Source organism: Bombus flavifrons, chromosome 9 (assembly GCF_040668555.2).
Source record: "Bombus flavifrons isolate JBK064 chromosome 9, iyBomFlav1_principal, whole genome shotgun sequence".
Classification (NCBI taxonomy): Eukaryota; Metazoa; Arthropoda; class Insecta; order Hymenoptera; family Apidae; genus Bombus; species Bombus flavifrons.
The window spans coordinates 5,348,574-5,372,347 of NC_138450.1; the positions used below are offsets into that span (position 1 = coordinate 5,348,574).

Below are 23,774 nucleotides of genomic sequence, written 5' to 3' on the forward strand. Positions count from 1 at the left end.
CTTTGTCACGCGAATCGATACATGTCCGTGTTTATCGCGCTTCCAGATAGTCCACGGATGAACGTGGCTTAAGAGATCATTGAATGGATCAGGTGCGATACGTTATATACTATGAATATGAAAGACACATCGCTTGTTTCCCTCAATTTTGCATTTCTCTGCATTACATTTTGCATGCATTTGGTTACTTAATATTGAAGGAAAAAAATGTATTTAAGGGAAATATGCAAAGTTTACAAATCTAATGTTATACGTGAGGGATACAGTTTGTTAATCCTTGGGATGTAAGAATTTCTTCTTTCGTTGGAAGCTTTACTTTTTCACATGTCGTATTTAATAAGTAAGTGATAAATAGATCGTGCTTGAAAGAGCAATGTAGGAATAAGTGAAAAGTAATGGGACCCATTGATACCAATCGAGGTTCAAAAATCTCCCCTTACCTACATTGTTTACTGTTTCATCTTACAAAATAATTGAATTCGTTGATTCAATAATCCGACTGTGCAGAGAGAAACGCAATGCAATAATTCAAAGAATCCCAGACAACGATAATTACGCTAGAAACTTTCGATTACCGTGTTCGTAACTACTCCCAAGAGTTCCTGACTCGCCAACGGACTACCAGGACCAAGAGATTTCACCGAACTTGGCGAACTTGAATATCGATTTAGATCACGCTCGATGAACCTCTAAGACTCCCGTTGCCTTCGATTGAAACGTTCACCGTGGTGAGCAACCGCTTCAATTTGCGGCTGTCCTCAACTTCCTGCCTCGTGTGCTCTATTCTCTCTTCCACGCACTACCCTATACTTTCTATTTCCCTCTCTCTCTTTGTCGTGATTTAACGATCAAGAGATCTACGAGATTAAACTTGAAAGAATTATGTTCGACTGTCCGTTTCGCAATACGATCTGTTCGAAACTACATATTCAAGAGTCAAGATTATAATATCTATAACAATTTATCACAATCGTAATAAACAAATTGAAAAGCTGTAGAAAAGCAAAAGATACTTTAGTACCTTTAGTTTCTGTTCAATAGATCTCAATTTTTCTGGACGATACATTAACATTTGTGATTCTACGTTGCCAATTTTTAATGGAAATTTTTTGTAATGTACAAAAGTAAAAAGTAATGTTCAAAATTTAATATACTTGAACCTAATTAATTAATATAGAAATGTTATAACGATGCGATATAGACAAGTATAATGATGTACAAATGGTTTTCGTAGCCACTGTACATCTTTTTCTTATATCATCGATTCCATCGTGCGCTCGAGTGCCTCGTCCACGTACTACCTTATATTCTCTCGATCCAACGATCAAGCCAGTGAGATTTAACCTGAAAGACTTATGCTCGACAACTTATACCCTGTCGGTTCCGCAATACGCACACGTTAACTACCATAGTGTGTATAATCATATGTGTTTGCAAGTATACATCGAAAAGAGCCAAGTGCATCCAGCGAAGATGCAGCTGTGGAAAAAGGGGGACCCGCGATGCGCGGAGTCAGCGAAGCATGGAACTGGAAGTGTATACCTAAGAGAAACTCAATGCGGTAGCAGAAGCCGAAGGTGAAAGAAGAGAAAACAAGCGATCAGAGGGGACAGCGATAAGGAACAAGGGGGAAAGAGAGGACCCAGAGAGGGCAGAAACGTGGAGAAGATAGGGTCATTGGGGCCATGGGACATCTCACGGTGCCGCGACGCAGGGATGCGGGTGCACTTAGTCCTCCACCTCTCTCTCGTGAAGATGTTATCTATCTCATACAAACACGCCGGGTACACGAGCGTGAAACGTGCAGAAGCTAAGCTGAACGATCTACTACGTCCTCTCGTTGTCAGTGTTTACGACTCCTCTCGTAACATATTAATTTGTCTAATCGGTTTTAAACGTCCGCCTCTGCTCTTCCCAATCTCCAAGTGCAAATCAACGAGGCCGAGCAATGGTCGACGATTCTCGGGGTTGATGAATGGGAAACGCGTGAAACTGAAATAAAAACGAGACACAAGAGGGGTGGACAGGCCGTTGTCACAGATCGAACAATGCTTCCAATAAAAAGAGAATATCGAAACGGCGTTTGGGAATTATTGCTGTTATCTGTTTACGCTCGGTGATTTTTAATCGAATCAATTTTCTATTGGACATATACACGTACAACGGTGATTCCGATATCGGCCATGTGAACGGCTTTGATATCTAATACTCGTATCACAGGGGATAGGATAACCTTTTAAAATGGGGATTCCCGTATTTAGGGAATAGGATATAGGAGAGAAAGCAAACAATGTTTGATTGACATAGGTCTGCGTCAATGCCGACAGAGATAAATGTTTTGTTTTAAGTTAAACTATTAGGAAAAATTATCCGACAGATACTCATTCACTCTTATTACTATATATTCAACATGTGATATTATATATATATATATTTGGATTTTAGATGTTTAAATCAATTTTCGTTCATTTAGTTGTAAGTAATTATTGGAAAATCAGTGGTAAGTTGTTTGCATTTTACAATAATCTATTAGTTAATTTCGAGCGAAAAATTGGCCTTAAATAAGTGTGATCTATATTCCTTTTGATTAATATGTTAATGATAACCTGATAAATCTGAATATGTATAAGAAAAAAATATAAACCACCAAAGTGTACTTTTTTGATAACAGATCAAATACAATATTTCATATGGACCAATTATTAGTGCATATTAAATATTTTCTTAAGATTTCGAATAAAATATTGAAATAACGTGATTTTCAGTAGTCGATATATCGTATTGTATACTTGGTGAGATCGGAAAAAATCAAATAATCTATCAAATACCAAAATTCTGAATCTGAATAAAAATAACACATGGTTGAATTAATGAGAAAAATCTGGAATTGTCCGATAAGAGGTTTAAATTTTGAGTAATTTGAATAACCGTTATTTAAAATGTTTATTTAACAAAATACTAATGAAATGCTATAAAGTTTTGTCCTACATTTGATTATGAATATTTCAAGCAATCTAGTTTTATATGAAAAAGTTAATCTCTGTCTAGAAGCATTTGCAGAACCAATTTTTAGAAACAAACATATCAGAGAAATTTTCAGAAAGTGTATTTACATTCTGCACATCTACGTATATAAAATTTTAATCATGTTTACGCATGTATAGTATGTAGAAGTTATATTATTAAATCATATTTAAATTACGTTCGAAGTAAGTTTGAATCGCAGACATGGAAACCATTAAATTATGACAATTAATGGTACTCTGTATATTCGGTAAAGTAAGTTGGAATTAAATGTATTAAGTCTGTGCTATGTTTGGTGAAATACGTAAGCTACACTGAATTTATGTATTATTAACAGGAATTTAGTATGTTTGCAAGTTGAATTTCAGTTATATTCATATCAAGCACACAAACGTGAAATTGTTACAATTTATTAAATAAACTAGGGTTTTCATATTGACTTAACGTTGACAATTTGTGACAAATATTCAAAAGTCTGTAAAATATTAACGCTAAATACGTTAGAAACGAATAACAGTAAAAAAAGAATAAAAAAGGAAAGAATAAATATGATTGACATTGAGAGTAGCGTGTAGAATGTACGAATGTAAAATCAGTATGCGAAGAATATTTGCAGGCTTTGATTTTCATTACGTTTCCAATTCTCAGTTCCTGAATCGATTTTCTAAGTTCGTATCCTGTAGAAGATTTCGTTGCTCGAATCAGAACACGTGCTTTACTAATAGAATTTTAGATGTCCAATCTTACAGAAATATTCAGTTGGAAATAAACGTACATCCTCAGTTAACTTGGAACCATGCCAAAGAATTTATTTCAAAAAAATTTAATGGTGAGCACACTGCAGGCGAGTAAAAGCTCGAAAATTGACCTACTAGTGAAAAAAATCTTAAAAATATACTTACTCTCTACTACTTTCGATTTCTTTAAATATATTAATTTTTCCTTCATTTTAGCCTGTTTCCAATGCATTAATTGATTCAATGGATTATTGATAATCTAATTGTATTTTCTCAAGATTAACAGTAAGAATTCTTCGAGCAGAAATAAAACGGAGAAAGTGAATTGACCTGGAAAAAATTGTTAATTCTAAAAAGAAACCACAGTAGCGGAACTGCGGATTTAAACAACATTTCTGTTGGTGAATCTAGTACAAAAATAAACAGTCGAACGTATGCAAGCATTTTTACGAATGTGTATTACTTGTAAAGAGATTCCACGTTGAAGTTTTCGGTAAACTGAAAACAGGCTTTGATTATGCGAAGTAGAAAATATATCTGGCATACTACGAAGCAAAAGGTGCACTAGAGTCCAGATTTATCTTTTTATATTTCAGTTTCAACTGCTCTTTAACTCTTTTATTATAAATTCTTAACATAACAACCTCCACATAATTATATGTTTAAATTTTGCAAAAGTTAGGTTGTTCCTATAAATTGGAAATAAAATAGAACAATTAAATTTTTCGACCCGAACATTCAAGTGCAACGTATGATGTTTGCGAAATTGAGTTACTTGCATATAGAAAAGTGAAGATTTATTTTATTAAATTATTAACAGAATAAATTTTCATAGCTAGAGCACAACAGGCTGTTACTTACTTTGTCGCTTTCTCAAATTTCCTAAATATTAACTACGTACAAAAAACGTATTAAATGTTTTAATGTCGATCGAAATAGCCTCTTACCAGAGTTAATAAAAAGCGTATCTCGGATCTGGTTTCCTATGAACTGCACGTCACGTTGAATCAGTTCAAGGGAAGAATGAAAGAAGAAGACAAGGTAGACCACCATCAACGTATTAGGGTCTCGCGATTTAGCAAAGCGTTTACTACTTACATGGTGTGATAGCCGAGACGTGGTTTGCAAGGTAGACGTAATTAAGCATAACGTCATAGTCAAGTGCACGCAGTGGAACACCCTCGTTCCTATATCACCGTATCGCCGTTAAATTATCGTTTTTGCGCCGGTGTAGCCGTTGATGGACTCTACGAGCCGTGTAACGTCGTATCAAATTACCTTTTCTTCGTCGATATCCCAAAGTTCACTGGCAGAGAATTAAGAATTTAGATTTGCGGTTGCACGCTACTCGAATCACTTTCACAATTATCTTAAGTTTATAACACAAACGAAATATTTACTATCTTTTAGAATTCTTATATCGATTAATATTTATTTTTAATTTGTAAAACATAAAGTTGTATTTTACACTTATCATCGCTTACTACTCTTTCGGTTACAATCTGCGTTTCTGTATGCAGACGACGAACAGTTTTCTGAAATTTGAATGATTCTGACATTTTGATCCAGTAAGTATTTAATATCTTGGAATGATAAAATAAAGATGAATGTCATGCACTTTCATCCCATTAGAAGGATTCTAAACATTTGGAATTTCTATAAGTCTAATATCTTAATATAGAAAATACCTAGAAATTTGAACCGACAAAAATAATAATTAAAAACGATTGATTCTTTTATACCATACTTTCGTTCGCTGTGATAATCAATTTTACGAACATTGCTGAAGTCTACAACTCGGTAAGATCGTACAATCAGCAATATTCCATCCTAAGCTGTTTATGGAATTAACCATACCGTACAATCCATACCAGTTTTCTTATCGTTTGAACATTCTTTACCTAAGAGCTACATAAGGAAGTTATTTCTTACATTCTGAAGCAAAGGAATTGGAGGTGGTGTACAAAATCGATAAGTTATAATGGATATCTGAGAGAAACGTAATTTTCCAGGCTGTCTGGAATCGCAATGTTGCACAGAGAAGTGTAGTTTAAACTTTCTTGGAGAATTATCCTGAGCCCAGCTGCTACTGAACTAATTTAAAAACAGATAAACCGAAGGAGTATGTTAATTGGGTGGATTGTTTAAACTGCTCTCGATCCGAAAACAGATTCTTGTTGATTAGTAATTGTTCGCTAATTACCCCCGATGCAAAACAATGCCAGGAAGAAATTAGTTGAAACTAATTGAAAACGGAGTTTTAAAGTGTCCTGATCTTGTTCTTATTATCTTTCAGATACTCCCTAGATTTAATCAAAGATAGAAGAAGGCAGAATTCTAATAATTCAAGATAATAAACCCAAGTCCCCCTAGCCAATCAGTACTTTACAGCTACGGATAAACGGGGTGAACCTTGTAACTGAGCCAACTCATAGCTTTAAAACTGTAAGGGATGGATGAAAATTTCATTAGGCAAACTTAAATCGTCTCAGATTTGTATCTGCTCCAGAAATGGAAATTTTAGTTTTAAAAATTTCAAAATCATCTTTCTTTGGTTAAAGCGAGCTGTATATCGTTTTATATCCGAAGAAAGCGTACTTTAATTTTTTTAAATCCTGTCAAAGACGATCAATTATCAAACGATGATTGCTAAAAGATTAAATTTTCAAGCTGAGTAGCCATACAAACCTCACATAGATAGACAACTTTAATAGAGTATAGGAAATAGAAGATACGCGTAAGTAAATCTAGATAATACGATTAGGTAATATTAAAGGCAGCACTAAATCACGAACGACCCGTATCGGTTATTAGAAGGCCTTTTCATCGCGAAACGCACGATTCCGGGGGGAGATGCTATTTATCAGGGAGTAGAAATTTCCGCCGTAGAAACTGACCGAGTAATTTGATAAATTAACAAAAATTACCGGGCAAAATTGTTCTATGCATGGTCCGTAAACGTATTATATATTCCACGATGTTCGGTATGCCATATTATTATCGTGTACAACGTAGAAAAGTATGTATGCCGGATGATAACATAGCATACCGTGCTCTTACCACCTCCCGATGAGTTTCTATAGAGCGAATGGCAACTGGCAAAGCTTGGGATAAGAAGGCAACAAAGTAGAAAAAGCGTGAATGTTGCGTTTATCACTGGGAAAGTGCCTTGCATCTTAAATAATACTGTTTTCTTAAATTGCGCTTATAGCTGTTGGTTACAAATAATGCCGAGTTGTAAAGCAAAAGTACGCAGATTATACTAAGCTTTCTTGTTCGAACATTTTTTTTATTCTTCACGTACAGCGCGCTCAACTGTTTCCTTCGATATTCTCCGAGCACTATCTACCTTCGTGGAAATCATTACTGACGTTACCAATTAGCGTGCAAAACTAGTGTGTTAGTTATGATACAATCAATAGCATTACTGATCTTGCGAAATTCGTTTATAGATTTTTAATTATATTATAGATCTAAAAACGTACATGATTTGCAAAATGTATACTCGATTGATTTACATCTAATAAGTTGCTTTTAAAAGCTGTTTATAATAGGAATAAATTTTCAAATTTTCATAATAAATAATGTAATACGACATATTTCTATTAGATTGAATTATAAGACAGAAAAGAATATATTTTATTAAGCTAGAAATATGAAGATTTAAAAGCTATTATAAAATTTCATATATGATATTACAGAAAGAAATATTAACATTGTATCGATAGATTCTGTAATTATTTCAGCGTAAAAAATGCTACATCAAGGTAAATTCAATTGATATTAGCTTTCTTAAATATCTACATTTAAAGCTTTTATGGATAGAACCAATTTTCAAAAGCTTTTAGGTAGTTTTTTTGTTGAATACGAAACATAATATTTATGGGAAATGATATGCAGCAGCATAGAATATTGTCAAAATGACCATCTCTTACTCGAATACATTCCGCAATACACCGGTCCATTGAATCCTTTCGAGGAAAACGGAAAAATAAGGTTTCCGAATTCACGAACATCTCTTCTGTACGAACGTACTATTCGTTGCTCTTACGAATCGAATTTATACGCCTGATAAATCTGATTCTTTAACCACAAACGAAAAATATTGTTACTCTCTAACAATATTTCAACATCGTAATATTATGATTATATTCCTAGAATGAAATATATAAACGTATCTATCACAATTTTACTTGCATAATATTAATTTCTACTTTAACATTTTTATTGCAATATACTGTTGCATTCCAACAGCAAATTTATACAGTAGGAAAAACAATTGCATACCTCTGAGAATTCGAGTTTTCAACTATTGTTGCAAATGGTAGAAACATGCAATCAAAAATTAATTTTTGGGGTTTTCACATCTATGTACTTTTTGCTTGGAGTTCGAGAAACCGTACGAAATATGCAAATAGAATAATCATTGTTATTTGGAAGTACTCTTTTTCTTTTTTGTAATAAATACAAATAGTACCTATACTACGTAGTTTTCTTTTATTAAATCATTTTATTTCTCTTATATTCCTCTTTTATAATTACATTCTCTCATAATTCATTTCTTTAAATTTCATTTGTTGTTAAAATTTTGATGCCTTTCATTAATCAATTAATCAACGAACAAAATTTACTAATTATTATACATATGTTTCATAAATTATTAAATTACATCGGACATCTAAACACTCGGACAATCCTTTAAATAGAGAAACATTGTTACAAAACATGGTAATAATGGAAGGACGTGCAATGAAATTTCGAGAGCATCAGAGTCATATTTCATCGATGAAAATGCTTTTTAATCACAGAACAAATGAGAAACGAAATATGAATCCGAGTCACAACAGTTTAAAAATCCGAATGCCAATCAACCATTTATTTCTTATCAACCTAACGTTCCTACGACAATAATTCGTCACGTGAAACATGATCGTATATTCATTTGACGTAAACAGAATTTACGCCTTCACGGGAATGAAAACGAACGGCAATACATGCATCGAAACAGCGGTTTTCTTCTACATTCACTATTGAATCACGTACCATCAATTTTGGCGCGTGACAACAGAACACTTCGCGTTCCGTAACTTGCTAAAGAATATCACCAGCTGACATTTCTTCTCTCTTTCTTCTAACAGTTGTAACATCATCGAAATAACGCTTCGTGAACATAGAAACTCGTGTTACATCTTTTGTGTCGTTATGCACAGTTACATAAAAAGATATTTTTTAACTCTTTTGCAATTTTCGTGTATGTACGTATTTATTATTTATTAAGTCTTTATTTCTTGGTTAAAATAAATAACGTAAGATTGTTAATTGAAGTAAGTACTATGTCGCTGAAATCGAGTTTCCTATTTTCTATTTCTTTACTGTTCTATTCCCCAAAATTCCTAATTTTTCATTTTTCCATCTTTAATTTCCTAATCTTCTAATATCTTCCAACTTTGCGTTCCTCTATCTATCTCGTTCTTATTTTTCTAAGCTTCCAATTTTTGCATCTTTCTACTTTTTACTACATACAGTAGCCTTGGCAATTATTCGAACAACACACCTTCTACATTTCACTGCACTTCTACTATAAAAGCTAAATAAGAGTTCTCTGTTGTTATTAACATATACGACTGCTTTATCCGAACAACGAACGCTATGGTCATAATTAGAAATCATACATGACGTACATTTAAAGCTACATTCAAGGAATGTCCAACTATCGAAACCATTCGAATAACTATGAGCGACACTATAGCTTTATAACGGTCCACTTTCGCCTGTGTAGAAGTCGATCCATGCTAATTCTATCCAAATAATAACAGATCCACTCATCCGTTTGATTTCCGAGCACATAGAAAAGCGGATAGATTAGAACGAAAGACGATGCTCGAAAGGAGAAGGACAGAGAAAACGAGTCGCAAGCGTGTAGTTAGTCGGAAACTGAGAGACAGGCGAGGAGAGGCGAGCAGAATTAGAAGCATTGCGAACTATGCGGTAGCGGGCAAACCACGTCTGGTCCATGGCTCGGAACTGGGATAACTCGATACACACCGGCGGGCACATACGTGCGGAGAACGGCCCTCGCACGTACATTGGGATATGCAATTTACCAACCACCGGGTCCGTGCGGTTGGTAAATACACGCATGTCAAAAGTTCCGTAACCAGCGAGCCAACACGAGTGAAGTCGAGTTGAGTCCTGGGCCTGTATACGATCTCCTATAGAATACACACATACAGAGAGAGAGAGAGAGAGAGAGAGAGAGAGAGAGAGAGAGAGAGAGAGAGAGAGAGAGAGAGAGAGAGAGAGAGAGAGAGAGAGAAACATAGTTCTTGGCACGCGAATGCGTTAATATAGCGTAAAAACTCGAGGAGCAAGCGTTCCGCAGTTTCTACCCGACCTCACCGGGGCGTCTTTGTGAATTTATCGCGACACAGTCCGTGATAATGACCGTAATTATTGCGTGCATTAATACAGCATAGCGGTGAAAGTGAAAAGATGAATGCAAAAGCAGCTAGCTGCGCGTGCAAGCGTATCGCCACACTTCACATGGCTCTTACCCTTCATAGGAAAATTTTGAAAATTTTCGCATCTGGGGCGTTGGACGATGTGAAATTAATTGATACTTGCGATGAATATTGGAGAAATAGGTTACTGAGTGAATAATTGATTATTGGGTAATAACAAGTTTTGGGGGAATTTCTTGATCGGTACAGAAATAAAAATATTTAGAGTAAAAATGAGAGTAAAAATGTAACAAGTAATAACGGTGGTATTAGAACAGTAAGAAATAGGCAGAAGTAGATAATACACAAATATAATAAGTTCGAGGAAAATTCAAGGGTAGTAAGGGATTATTATACTTTAGTACCTTCTTCTTACTTTCTTTTTTGATAAGAAAATTGACATTGTTATTTAAGCATGTTAAAGATTAAAGATATGCTGTTAAGAGGACGTCTCCAATTGTCACATTTAATAAAATAAAACACAGTTATAAAAAATATATTTTGCAATTTCTTGTGTGAATGTCAAATATTTATATATTTGGTAAAAAATGTTATTCCATGATTAAATGTAGCTTTAAATCTAAAAATATGTAGTATAATTTACATAAATCAATTTTTTATATTCATGTGCTTCTACTAGTAATTTCAATGGAGGTATTCTGCTCTACATTATCACATTTTGCACTGCAGTTACTAATAATTAAAAACATTTTCATTTAAGTAGTTACACTTTGCAGCGCAAAAAATGCTTAAGGATGAATAAAAGTTTAAAGTTTCGTGTAAGGTCGTAATTTCTGGAATTCGATTTAAATTCAAATTATTCTAATTACAAACAAATATATACGGTGGTATGGACTTTTTGCGTGAAATTCTGCATAATTTTTTACTGTACTTTGCATATCGAAGGAATCGCAAGAGCAAAAATGGCGTATACATATGATATGCATTTGGAGGCTCATCGTACTTTTTAATGTGTGGCAACTTTACATACAGAAAAAGATTATTTGCATATCGTCCACAGTGCGATCTGTGTAATAGTGACGAGTGTTTCCAAACAAAGATATTTCTAAAATTATATATATGGTTTTACAAATATATCAACTCAAATTCTATTTACTGCTAAGTAATTTACACCGTTTTATATTAATTATATACATTAGAATACTTAGTTTTATATCTGTAAAAATCGTTTAGAGCACTCAAGCACAGTGTGCATTTCTAAAACTGTAATAAACATTTCTATACAATTTACGATCACCACGCAAATGTGGTACAATTAAGAAAAATTAAATTACAAAAACTTATAATAGAATGGAGTGTTAATAGAAATTTAGGTTAATTGAGCAAGTTAGTTAATAGAAATCATTTAATTTAATAGGCTAAAAATCATTTTTCAAGAATTGCGTCAAAATCTTTTATACAAATTCCAAACCATTTTGCATATTGTACGAGTAGTTCTGGTTAAATATTTGCCTGACGGACGTAAATAACTAAAATATGAAAAAACGGATTAAAATTAATAAACAGCCAGTGAAATGAGCTTCTTATATCTAAAGGGAAAGCTCATGAGTGCTAAGCTTAATCGTGCTTAAGACCGCGAAAATACATGTATTGTACTAAAAGCAGCAAGATGAGGTCGAGGAATAACACAGCGGTCGTGTATGACCTAACGCTAATTTCCTCAGCCAGCAGGATCCGAATAACCACGTAAATCCGACGGGTCAGATTTTGCCCAAGCTTGCTAAGTCGTGGATGGGTACATTAATTCTCCTTAAGCCCGGTGTTTATATTAATACCGGGCAATTAATAACGGTTAAAAGGCGTTCGTCCACGTGAATTGGCTCGTGGTAAAACCGGACTTTGTTCCAAAATTACCATGATTACGATCTCGTGAACGAAAACCTACAAAGGAGTGAACCTCAAATTGCATGGGATACCGTGTACTTTGATACTATGTACTAGAATGGGTAGGAAAATGGTTTCTTATGGTGAGATAGATGAAAGTTGCAACATAGGTTCTTTCAGGCTTCATACAGATATCCTTTTCTATAGGGATGATATTGAGCTTGTTTGAATATATAAAATTGAATTAAAAATATATGCGTGTATTTGTCGTTTTTATGAATTGAATTTTATAAATTATTTCTGATGTATATTACGTAATTTTGTAATTATGACATGAAACCGTAAGAACTACTGACAAGCTGATCTCATTCAAGTGATAACATAATATATTCTATTTATTCTTTGTAAATTAATGCAACATACAATGATTTAATAATCCAATTTCTTATTAATAATAGCTCTATATATTGCCTTAATACTTTTATATCCAAAATGTTAAAGGAGAAAAAACAAAAGATAAGAAGAACAAAAATAAAGTACTACAAGAATAAATATTTTCGGAATCATTGCATCTTTTGCTTTATTGCTTTTTGATACCGTTAACTACGTAAAATTCCCGTGTATATTGCATAATTCGCCCTATATAGATTCAAAGATTAAAGAAACAAAAATAAAAAACGACTGAAAAATATCAACAAAGACAGGACTATTATAGGAAAGACGGAGACAAAAATTTGAAATGCACGCTAGAGTTGCTACGCAGGTATACATAGACGGTACAAATGGGCCTGCGGATACCGATGTAAGATTAAGTGCACGATACCGACCTCGTAATCCAGTCTGTATCTGATAGCGGGGTTACCGTATAAACAGACGTTCAAGATCGCCTTTGATAGCCATGGCCACTTTAGTCCTAGCTCTATGGGCCTGTACAAATAGACGAATGAATCGTATTACTACTTACTCGGCCAGCCCAAAGCTGCTTAGAATGTGTATAGTTTTGCCAGATATCGGCCAGATATCGAACATTCTGAATTGGATAAATAATAGCGAACAGCGCGGAAGTTAAAGCGTTTATATCCCTATCGAGTTACTGCCCGCGGCCGAAACACCTTGTTGATATTGCAGCCGATTTGTCGTTTTCATCTCTATGCGCAGTATATTATCGATACTATATCACTTATATCCTACGAGCCGTGCAACCTGAAAAGTATCCAGGCCTTCCGGTTGTTGCGTTCCACGATAGTTTTCGCTTCTCTATACCTTGATAGATTAAAGGATTTGAATTATCTGAATTAATTGAAAGATATGCGTGTAACCTACCGATGTATCTCTTGCGATCGTGTTTCTTTGATGTACAGTTATTATCAATGATAATCACTGGAACGCAAAGAGTTTGTTTGATTTGTATTCGCAATGAGAATGTAGACAACTCTATTAGTTAGGGGGAATTAGTTAGAGTGGAATTTTTATGATGTATAATGTATGGCGTATGGAAGTACGAAATAAATTTAATAGAAGGTCATATAAAGTGATTAAAACATTTTTTTTCGTAAGTTTCTCGAGCTTTAAATATTTGCCTATTTCGATTTCTATTTGTAAATTGTTTAAAAATGTCCGATTATAATTGTATTACAAAAATATAATTGCTTATTTTTTTTCTCAAAGTAAATATGTACTGTATTATTATATTTCTTTAAATAACTTTATTTTGCACTTTCGTTTAACTCGAATTTATTGTATGCGACATCATCTCTAAAAATACCATGTGTCATATTAACGACGAATAGTATTTTATAAAAGGACAAATACGAAACGCACGTGTAAATTTTATAGAATAGAAGATGAGAAACTATTTTTCAAGTATGTCTTTGTACATATATGTAATTAATTATATATTTTATCTTGCTGGATTCTCTGACGTAACAAGAATATGTACAGGAAATAGTGACATGTCCAGTAAATCAATAGGCGTGATTTTTGTTACGGAACAATTTTTGTTTTCTGTATTGATATGTTCGCTGGCCTGGTACATGCGAAGCGTAGGTTTGCTATGCGGAAACATCGTTGAAAAATTGGACCCATGAATTACAAATCCGTTAGGGCCACCAAGTGCGCGTGCCGTGTCATGGGTTTACGATACGTCAATCGTAATTGACGAAGATAAAGGAAGAACGATGATCTTGCGGACGCAAACACGTGCAAAATTGTCGAATAACAAATCAATTTCTAGATTCGTCATTTTTTCGTTCGGACTGTGGAAACGTGGTTTGAAAACAGCGGTATTTCCCGTTTTCGTATTCTAGGATATTTTATTTAAAATGATTCCGATATTTACAAATTTTAGTACACTTAAACCAACTCCATTCAACATATTCCTACTATTATATACATACTAAGAAAGTACAATTCTAATATTGATAATCAAACCAAATATCTCGTATAATTTTGTAATTTTTTCCCCAATCAAAGTTCTTATTTGAGAATTAAGAAAGAAATATTCGATGCTTTATCGAATATATCATATCGATGCATTTTTAACAAATGAAAAATCAGAAACGTCGAAGAAGAAAAGTACTCGATGCTTTATCAACCGAACGGTTCTTCCTAATAATAATAATCAAGCATCACATACGTCATGTAATCTTGTGATTTTTATTGTGAACCAAAATTCTTATTTAAGAATTAAAAAAGAAATATTCGATGCTTGATCGACTACGTTACATCGATGTACCTTTAACCGATGAAAAATCAGAAACGTCAAAGAAGAGAAGTAGTCGATGCTTTATCAACCGAACGGTTCTACCTAATATTAATAATCAAGTATCGTATATGTCATGTAATTTTGTGATTTTTATTGCGAGGCGATATTCTTATCTGAGAGATAAAAAAGAAATATTCGATGCTTGATCGACTATGTTTACATTGATACATCTTTAACCGATGACAAATCAGGAATGTCGTAAATACTATCGAAACGCAATCGCGTATCGAAGATTTTTCGAGCGGGGATTGAGCTTGATCCTATCAAGGCTCTCCTTTTCTCCATCGAAGACACGATAGAATCGTGAAATCGGTTGGCCCGTAAGGAAGTTCACCGAATTCGATTCTTCGTAATCATTCTATTGAGGGCATGGTATCCCGAACTTTCGAGCTGACCGCGATGGAAAGAGTGAAACTTTTTGAAATAAAAATTGATCTCGTTACCACAACCCATACATGTCGGCTTGAAAAGGTGATGAGAAGAGCGTTCCATTGGCCAGCTGCGCACATCTCCTCTCCGTTTCGATGTGGCCAAGCTTGGAATTGACCAAGGATAGGAAACGCGCCAAGAACAAAACAAACTCAGCAAGTCCGTTTCCATAGAGGAACTTTCAAAATTCCACTGCCGTTCTTGCCGCTCGCTAAAACTTGTATCGAAACAGATTTTCCTGCACCACAGACTTTCCACCCTCCTATCCGAACCACATGTTTCTGTTTACTTTATTTCCGGCCGTTGTGGAATTTACCGAATTCCTTGAGTCGTTTGTAGCTAAAAGTACCCAGATAGAACGTTAGGAAATAAGGCGGAAAACAGCGAAATCCTTTCCCCATGGAATCCAAAAAGAGGCGAACCACGGATTCTTTCGTACGAGCAATTGGAAACGATTGGTATCTGAATTTTTCGCTGTTCCGATATCTAAGTTATTACTGGAAGTAATTATTAAAGAGAGCGATAAGTATTGAGAAGAGTGAAAAGATATTTAAATTGATAATATTGCAAATTTCTTTATTTTATATAAGTTTTAACGGAGAACAGTGTTTCATCAAAAGTGATGATTCTGTGTTATAGATTTCTGTCACTGTGAACTACTTTGTTTATTTCTTTTTACGTACAAGTTATAATCTTTTGGCAATTTTAACACAAATGCTCATCAGAAAGCTATTATTTCCCCTACACAATGTCTGTGTGTGTGCATGTGAGCAAGAAAATTATAAATTATAATATTAAATGTAATATTCTAAAATAATTGTAATCAATTTGAGTTTATTCAGTTTTATATCCACGATACAAGCCTCTTTTTGTATTACTATAGTAATTTGTATTACTATAGTGTATTTTCCTTTACTATTGCATGAAATTTAAATACGAAATTAAGAAGTTAGCTCTAGAAGCGCGATATTCGAAGTTTCAAACAAAGACTCTTCATCGTTCGCGAACACTTTGGAAGTTAAGAATGTGATTCTTTGTCGGTGAGTTGCGATGTTAGCAAAAGTTTGGAAATCTTTCGGATTAGGTGCAAATAACGAGAGTAGCGAAGAAATTTAACGCGTCTGAAATTTGCGATGGGAAGTTCGAGTAATCGGAAACCTTTTTGAATAACTAAGACACTTGAAAATCGATCTTCCATTTTCGCCCTATAGGAAATGAAAGCTATAGAATGATGCAACATTTTTTCCGTGATCTGATTTATTTTCACCAACAATAAGAATAGTAATTGCAAGTAGAGTAAAAGAGTGATTAGTTCAGTAAAAATTAAGGACAGACTTTTATGGCAAAAATGTCAGTTCTCAAAGAAGAGGAAATGAAATGGAGTAGAAATAGAGTAAAAGAAAGATAGTTGAAATAGAGAAAGGAAACACGAGCACGAGGGAAAACTGGGAGAAAGCGGGTAGAACAATAGAGGATGAAGAAACAAAAGTTTCTCAGGGCTTGGTTACCAAGCAAAGGGTCCAAACGAAATCTTGAACGTTAGGAACATTAGACGTTGGAAATAGAAAATACAAAGAAAATTCAGTAAAGTCGCTTGGAAAAAAAACAGAAATGATGTGCGGGAAATATACGTACATATGAACGGAAATACGGCATATTTATATAAAATCATAAGAAATATATATATAGTTAAAAAATAGAAAAGAATTCCATAAACTTTCAAAACTTAGACCAAGAATTTTAAGAAACGTTTCTTTCGGATATAACAATAAATCATGAGAGATATTTAATTATAGAATTCCGCGTATTTTTCTTCTTTTAAATTTTCTATATCTCATTCTTTTCTCTTTTCCTACATCTGCATTTGAAATATCCCACATTTCATTCATATATTTCGTATATTTCATTTTTACACGTTCAAATTTCCCATAAATGGATAGAGAAGCGCAGTCTAGTAATCAGAAAACATTACAGTGTCTTCGTTCTGTTCATTTACCGCGCTTGGTACCGTGTCAACAAATAGTTAAACTAACTTTTAGCAATTGCGTGGTCATTGGAAAGCAAGAATCGTGAGAACGAGCCAGGCAGAGGCGGGTTTATCGTAGAATGTATACATTGTCGGAAACGCGTAATGAGGCGTCGCATCGTTTGGCTTCGTCGTTAAAGTCTCGGGGCACGCAAGTTGTGCCAGCGATTACCGGCTGCGGTCACAAGGTTGACTTGTGTGGTCACCGAGCAATCAGTAAAACCCTACGATATATTTCTTTGCGCGTGTATTTCTGGACGACGACAAATATGCGCGCATCGTTGGTAGTTCGCGTATGCATCGATAAACCACAAGGTATTCGCAACTTCCAAAAAAACGAAAGCGAGAGAGAGAGAGAGAGAAAGAAAGAAAGAGAACGAGAAGAGGAGGTTTCACCGTGATCTGACCATTCTGGACACGGCACGGCGTGAGAGAAACCTTCGGCTCGAATCAGGAGTTATTCGAATGCGTTTTCAATCGAATCATGGCATCCAGAAGAGCACGACGAATATATTTTCCTGATTTCTCTGTGTAACGTGTGACATTCACTGAAACTAGAAATTCGATGCTCATAGCATAGCGTGACTCTACTGGCGATTTCCAGCAATTCTAGATCGAGACACGGATGACGTGCTTTCGAGAAGAAGATGTTGTATGGTTATGAAGTCCGAAAAGTTTCTTTCGTTTTATAAGGAAATAATAGACGCACAATGTTTTTTTGTTTTATATTAGTTTATTAAATCACGCACGAACATAATAACAGAAATAGGACGAAATAGATCATACCTAATTCAATAAAATAATATAAAACAGAAATTGTTGTTCATCTATTATCATCTTATGAAATGAAAGAAACTTTTCGGACAATCTAATAGATTACGAATATTTATGCTTTTATAGCAAATTTAAGATTGCAGAAATATGTTGAAATTGCAGAATACGCATAATATGATATAATGTATGAAATATTTGACGTAAAGTAGGTACTTTTTATAATGTTTGATAGTTCAAACTGATTTCTATCTAGGTTCCATTCCTCTAGTTATATTTATGAAAATATGAAATTGCATAAACATTTGCAGTCTAAATGTTAATAATTTGAAAATATATTGGATTGTTGGAGTTTAATCTGTCACGTTGTTTTAGTATTTCCATATGATATGTCTTTCCAGTATGGTCCTCATCTACTTGAAGAATTTACGTGAAATGAAATTTTAATTTTTGACGACGTTATCTCAGGTGTATTATACAGATATCTTTGTTAAAACTATTAATTAATGGTCTTCTTATTTGAATGTACTTTTTAGTATAGGAGGATTTATAAATAAACTAAACTACAAAAGCGTTTTGTTCAGCGATCAGCAGAAACATCCATATATAGCTGCAAGTTTTTCAAAAGTAACGTTAACCATCAAGCCATTTAAACGTTCCCACTTACAAAAAACGCTTACGTGCACCATGTAATTTTCTCTTTGAAATCATGATACCCGGCATGTATAAAAATTTTTCGTGCAGTCCATAATTTAAGAATTATTCAAAGTATGCAGGTGACGCAGATCATTCTGGTGATATTGAAGCAAAACATAAATAACAGGTGCTGAGAATAGAAGATCCACGTGAAAAAGTCTATTGAAATAGACGAGGCGATGGATAATTCCGTGAAATTGATGTCTATCAAAAGCTATTGCAACCGGTTAATTACTAGCATCAATGAGGAAACGTGTTGACAGTGGGCACGCAAAAATATATTCCTACCATTTATACGGTGTAACACGGTGCTTGATGAATAACTCGTCAAATAACTTAAGTGAAAGGCTCGTAAAACACTATCAACAGTTGGCTCTTATAATGAGCTTCTCTCGGCCGTGGAAATTTCGTGATCATTTCTTGTCCGACACTCGTTGAAAGAAGCCAGATGGTATCGTTGGGAATCGTGTGGCGAACGCTTTACGTTCCCTTGGCTTTTATTAATCACGGCACATGCATACCGCGCGATGCTGAACACGTAACGTAGAGAAATGCGAATCACGCAACATGTAGTGTTACGAGTTCATTCAGTCGACAAATATCAGCTGTAATCGTGATTACTATTCGTTGCACTTTTTTCTACGAGGATTGTTTGATTCGTATCGCATCGTATTGGTCGTTAACCTCTAGCTTTGTAAATACCGAGACGGGCACGTGACGTAAATTACGATTCAAATGCGATATATGCACGATACTCCACTCGTGATGCAATTTCGCGTGTAATTTTATTTTCCTGATAAAATTACGAGCTGTCAAATAGGTGTATAATATATCAAGGTTCTGCCATCAATTTACCTAGAAATATTTAAATACATTGTGTGATTCAAATTAAGAAGATATTTTATGGTAAATGTGTGTACATAAAATTAAGTAAGGTATCTTTATAATATAATATATTTGTAGTGGAATATTTAAACATAAATAGCAGGGAGTGAAGTAATAGGTGTCATTAGGATAATTGTAGGAGCCTTTCAGGGAACTACATAATCAGGTCTTAATCGATAAAATAGTTACAGATAAAAGAGTATTAATGCAGCGTCTAATGAATAATAAATATGTGTTAACGTATGTCGAATGCATAATTAAGAGAAAAATGCGTCTATGGGAAAATTAAATATAAAAGTATGATTTATGATATAACTCGTTACTTAAGAAAAAATTGTAAAATTCCTTTAATAGTTTGACTCCTTTCTTTTTCTCTTATGGATGAAATCATTCGCGAGATATATGATTTTAAAACTAATTTAAATTCAACATTTTTACTGAAAGAATGCCTGGTAGTGGAAGAACGTAAATAAAGAAAAATTTTGAAAAAGTAGGATTTAAATAAAGGTGAGCTGGGAAATTTATAACTAGTTGACTTGCAAAGAATTTTATAAAAAAAAAGGAAAGAAAGGAAATGGAGAACAATTGTAGCAAAAATTTTCCCTACTTTCTTCCATTTGATTAATTGAAACGTTTTAACATCAAACATATTTTTGAAAAAATTCTCACCGATTGAAATTATTTATGCGAACATAGAATAATAAACGTTTTACATCACGACCTTGCGAAATTATCAGAGTAATTCCATGACTTCACGATATTGCAAGAGTTTTCGGGTTTTATAAAATCGTAACAGCGATTTTAAGAACATTATCAAATTGTTTTGACTCAAATATAATAAACGTTAACGCATTTATTCGATATTTCACATTCGTCTGATTTTAAAGTTTTCGGCTAGCTTTTTCAAATTGCAATCAATACACGTTCACATGTCGATACGCTTGTCCAATCGAAGGCAATAATTTTCCGATATTCTGGTTGCAAACTTCCTGTTTCCAGTATAATCATTAATTATCGAGGGTTTCGCCCTGGTTTCGAACTTCCCCGGACAAATACGTTCGGAAGTGCGTGTCCGCCGCGCATACACGCAAAATTGACCAAGTAGCACGGAAATTACAACCGCAATACGTATGGGGTGTCCGTAGTATACGAAAACTTGGACCTGGCTTATAGTATATTCAAACTTGAATTACAGTTCCACAATAAAATTTGTGGGAACAAGCAATAGTCAGGAAAAGGAAATTAAAATGGAAAGATTTATTATATTATCAGTTGCTACCATTGGGTCGTAGTATTATTAAAAATTAGACTTAAAATTAAAGCGAAAACTAAAGCGGAACTATGATTTAAAAAGTTGGATGAAATTATAAAAAGTTCTAAAAATGTAAAAGTGTTGAAAGTTTTGATTATTTCTAATCAAAGAAAGTTATTAGAGAGAAGAATCTTGACAACTAATGTTTTTCTATAAAACCTGCCTATTTAAACAATTTTACTTTGTTTCTGAACTTTGATTTCATTTGCGCCAATCATTATACCCATGAATTATGTTATTATTCGGTCAGCAATTCTAACGAAATTTGCCAGTTTTTCCAAAAGAGGTCAAATAGCGGAAATCGATCACTTCACTAAGTCCCATCTGAATCGTGATACACTTCAAGCATACACGGCCACTAGTTCGACTATTTCGAAAGACAGCTACAGACAAATGTCTTTCGTTGCACGCCTTCCTTGTAGACATGCTTCGATGTATTTAGTCTAATACTTCCTACCAGCTTCCTAAATACGAAGATCGTTCGACAAAAACGTAGGTTTCACATCCAACAAAGGATTATCCGGAAGTTTGGCTGTCACTCGTATTATGTCTTGGATACAAGAAGATTCGATATCTAGAAACGATCTATTTGAATGAAAATGGCAGTATAATGGATCGAATAAGAAACTCTTTGCGAATAACAATTTTATCATGATGATCGAGGCATCTTCTTTTCTGAAGAAGAAATTCATCAAAAAGGGAAAGGTCGTTGGAAGACGTACATAGAGGAAAATCCAGAGTAGAGAAACAGAGACAAAGAGACAGTAAAAAGGGTGACGGAGAGAAGGGGAAAGGCTGAAGGGAATTAGGGGGCGAATGTGTGGTCCAGTAAGCGGCAGTCTTCAATTCCGCGCTGTGGCGCGGCAGTGTAGCCCGCCATTTGCATATGAATCAGGATCAGAGAAGCGCACCGAGGTCCCAGAGCGTGTACGTAGCGGCCATGATACGAGGACAAACAATCGCTCGCAATTATGCAAATCCCGTTGCAGTTGCACGATGTCTTGAAAAAAAGAGGAAGAAAGGAGGAAAGGGATGAAAAAAAGGGAAGAATCAGGGAGGAAGGAGACAACGAGCTCGTTCGTTTTACGGTGGATGGGCCGCGGGGACAACGCAACGAGGAAAGAATACGTGAGGTCAGGAAGATAGTCGAAGGTTACGTGATCAAGAGTGGGATCGAGCATGGGTCTGGATATCGATTATCGACTCCTTTCTCGTTTTGATATCATTGTGCGTCTGTCTACGAGTCTCGTATCGACCCGTCCTGCTTGGAAATTGCTCTTCTGCATTACCAGTTCCCACTAAAAACCCTCTGCGTTGCCGAAATCTCACAAGCACACCCGGTCTACTCTCTTCTCTCTTTCTCTCTCCCCCTCTGTCTCTTCCTCACTTCTCTTTCGCATTTGCATATGAATCCGAATTGGGCGTGAGGGATGGTCGGCGGTTGGCCGCCGTTGCGGGAGATGATAGCACTGGACGAAGAGGAAGAGAAGCTCCCCTATAGAGAAATAGGTATACGTGTCGCGTATACACCAGCAGCCGCACTACAAATTAGCGTCACGAACAACTTCCTTATTTTTCATATTACAGAACATTTCGGGAATTGGTGAATTTTTTTTTTTTTTTTTTTACCGAGACGAAGAACGGGGGTTTATTCTTCTATGAAATGACGCTGCGGGTGACATGAGGAGGACTTCGGTAATTTACAACGACACGACCTCGAAATGTATACGGTACTCAAGGATTAACGTAGTATGTTACTCACTTCTGGCGAGAGTGCGTGTACGAAGTGATGTCCGTTTATCTTGCAACAATTTCTTATACGATGAATGAACAAGCAATGAGCAGCCTTGGGGAGTGATTAATTGCCGCGTATGTAAGAATGATACATTGTTGCAAGCTTTGGAGCTACTGGTCCATCTTCGTATACAGTACCTTGTATAATGCGGAAGATGAATGCCAGGAATTTCAAGCCTAAACCTTGACTTTTCCGAACCGCGTCCGGTTTGTACTCGTATGATAATAAGTAGGACAATAAGTTTAAAATTAGTTCTAGGTTACTATTAATATTATTGATCATATTATATCAGTGTTGGTTACAATAAGAATAAAATATTTCGTTCTCTATTAATTTAATCATCAATCGTCAAAAACGAAATTACATTATGTGTCCTTTTGTACGCAATTAAAAAAATATTATTAGAGAAATTTCAGAAACATTACCAGAATTAATAAATATTCTTACGTAGCAACAATTTCGCTACAAAAACAGGTAGAATTTTACAAATAAATCTTACAGATAAATCAGCCATTCTTTTATTCGATGAAAAATTAGAAAATCCTAAAAAAAATTATAACCTATAACATGAAAAAAAATCTTACTAATGTTTTTGTAAGAGTAATATAAATTACAAATAACTTATCAATTAGCTAATGCTATTAGTTGATAAATTATTATGTAAAAGGATCCTGCTAATAGCACTTCACATTTCAATTTTTGCATTAAATGAAGAACATTTACTTACTTTTATTTGAATTATATTTTTACATTGTTCATATAATAAAATGAATAAATTGATTGATCATTAGTTACAAAACGAACAAGAAATGTGTAAATCTGTTGCACAGTGTCCTATAACAGAAATTCAGTGGTAAGAACCAACGATTTCGGCGTACGCAGATGGAACGATGCTCAGTGATGGACTTTGGTCCATTTCTCGTCTGTATGGTGAAAGTTCTGAATCACTTTGAGTACTACTGAAAATCAGGAGTTCTCGAGAGCTTCAAA

General features: G+C 34.6%; 1 protein-coding gene across 8 annotated transcripts in view; it reads right to left on the bottom strand.

The window, feature by feature from the left end:
• The window catches only part of LOC138183283 (autophagy-related protein 16-like), a 317,854-nt gene that overhangs the window by 160,766 nt on the left and 133,314 nt on the right, over positions 1 to 23,774 (bottom strand). Inside the window, exon 9 of one of the 8 annotated variants that reach the window (XM_069119974.1) lies at positions 12,830 to 13,033. The exons of the other annotated variants lie outside the window; for them this stretch is intronic. Coding sequence (XP_068976075.1) covers positions 12,965 to 13,033 — 69 coding nt within the window. The 3' untranslated portion in view covers positions 12,830 to 12,964. Of the gene's footprint in view, positions 1 to 12,829; positions 13,034 to 23,774 lie in introns of those variants that run through there. 8 annotated transcript variants of the gene reach the window in all.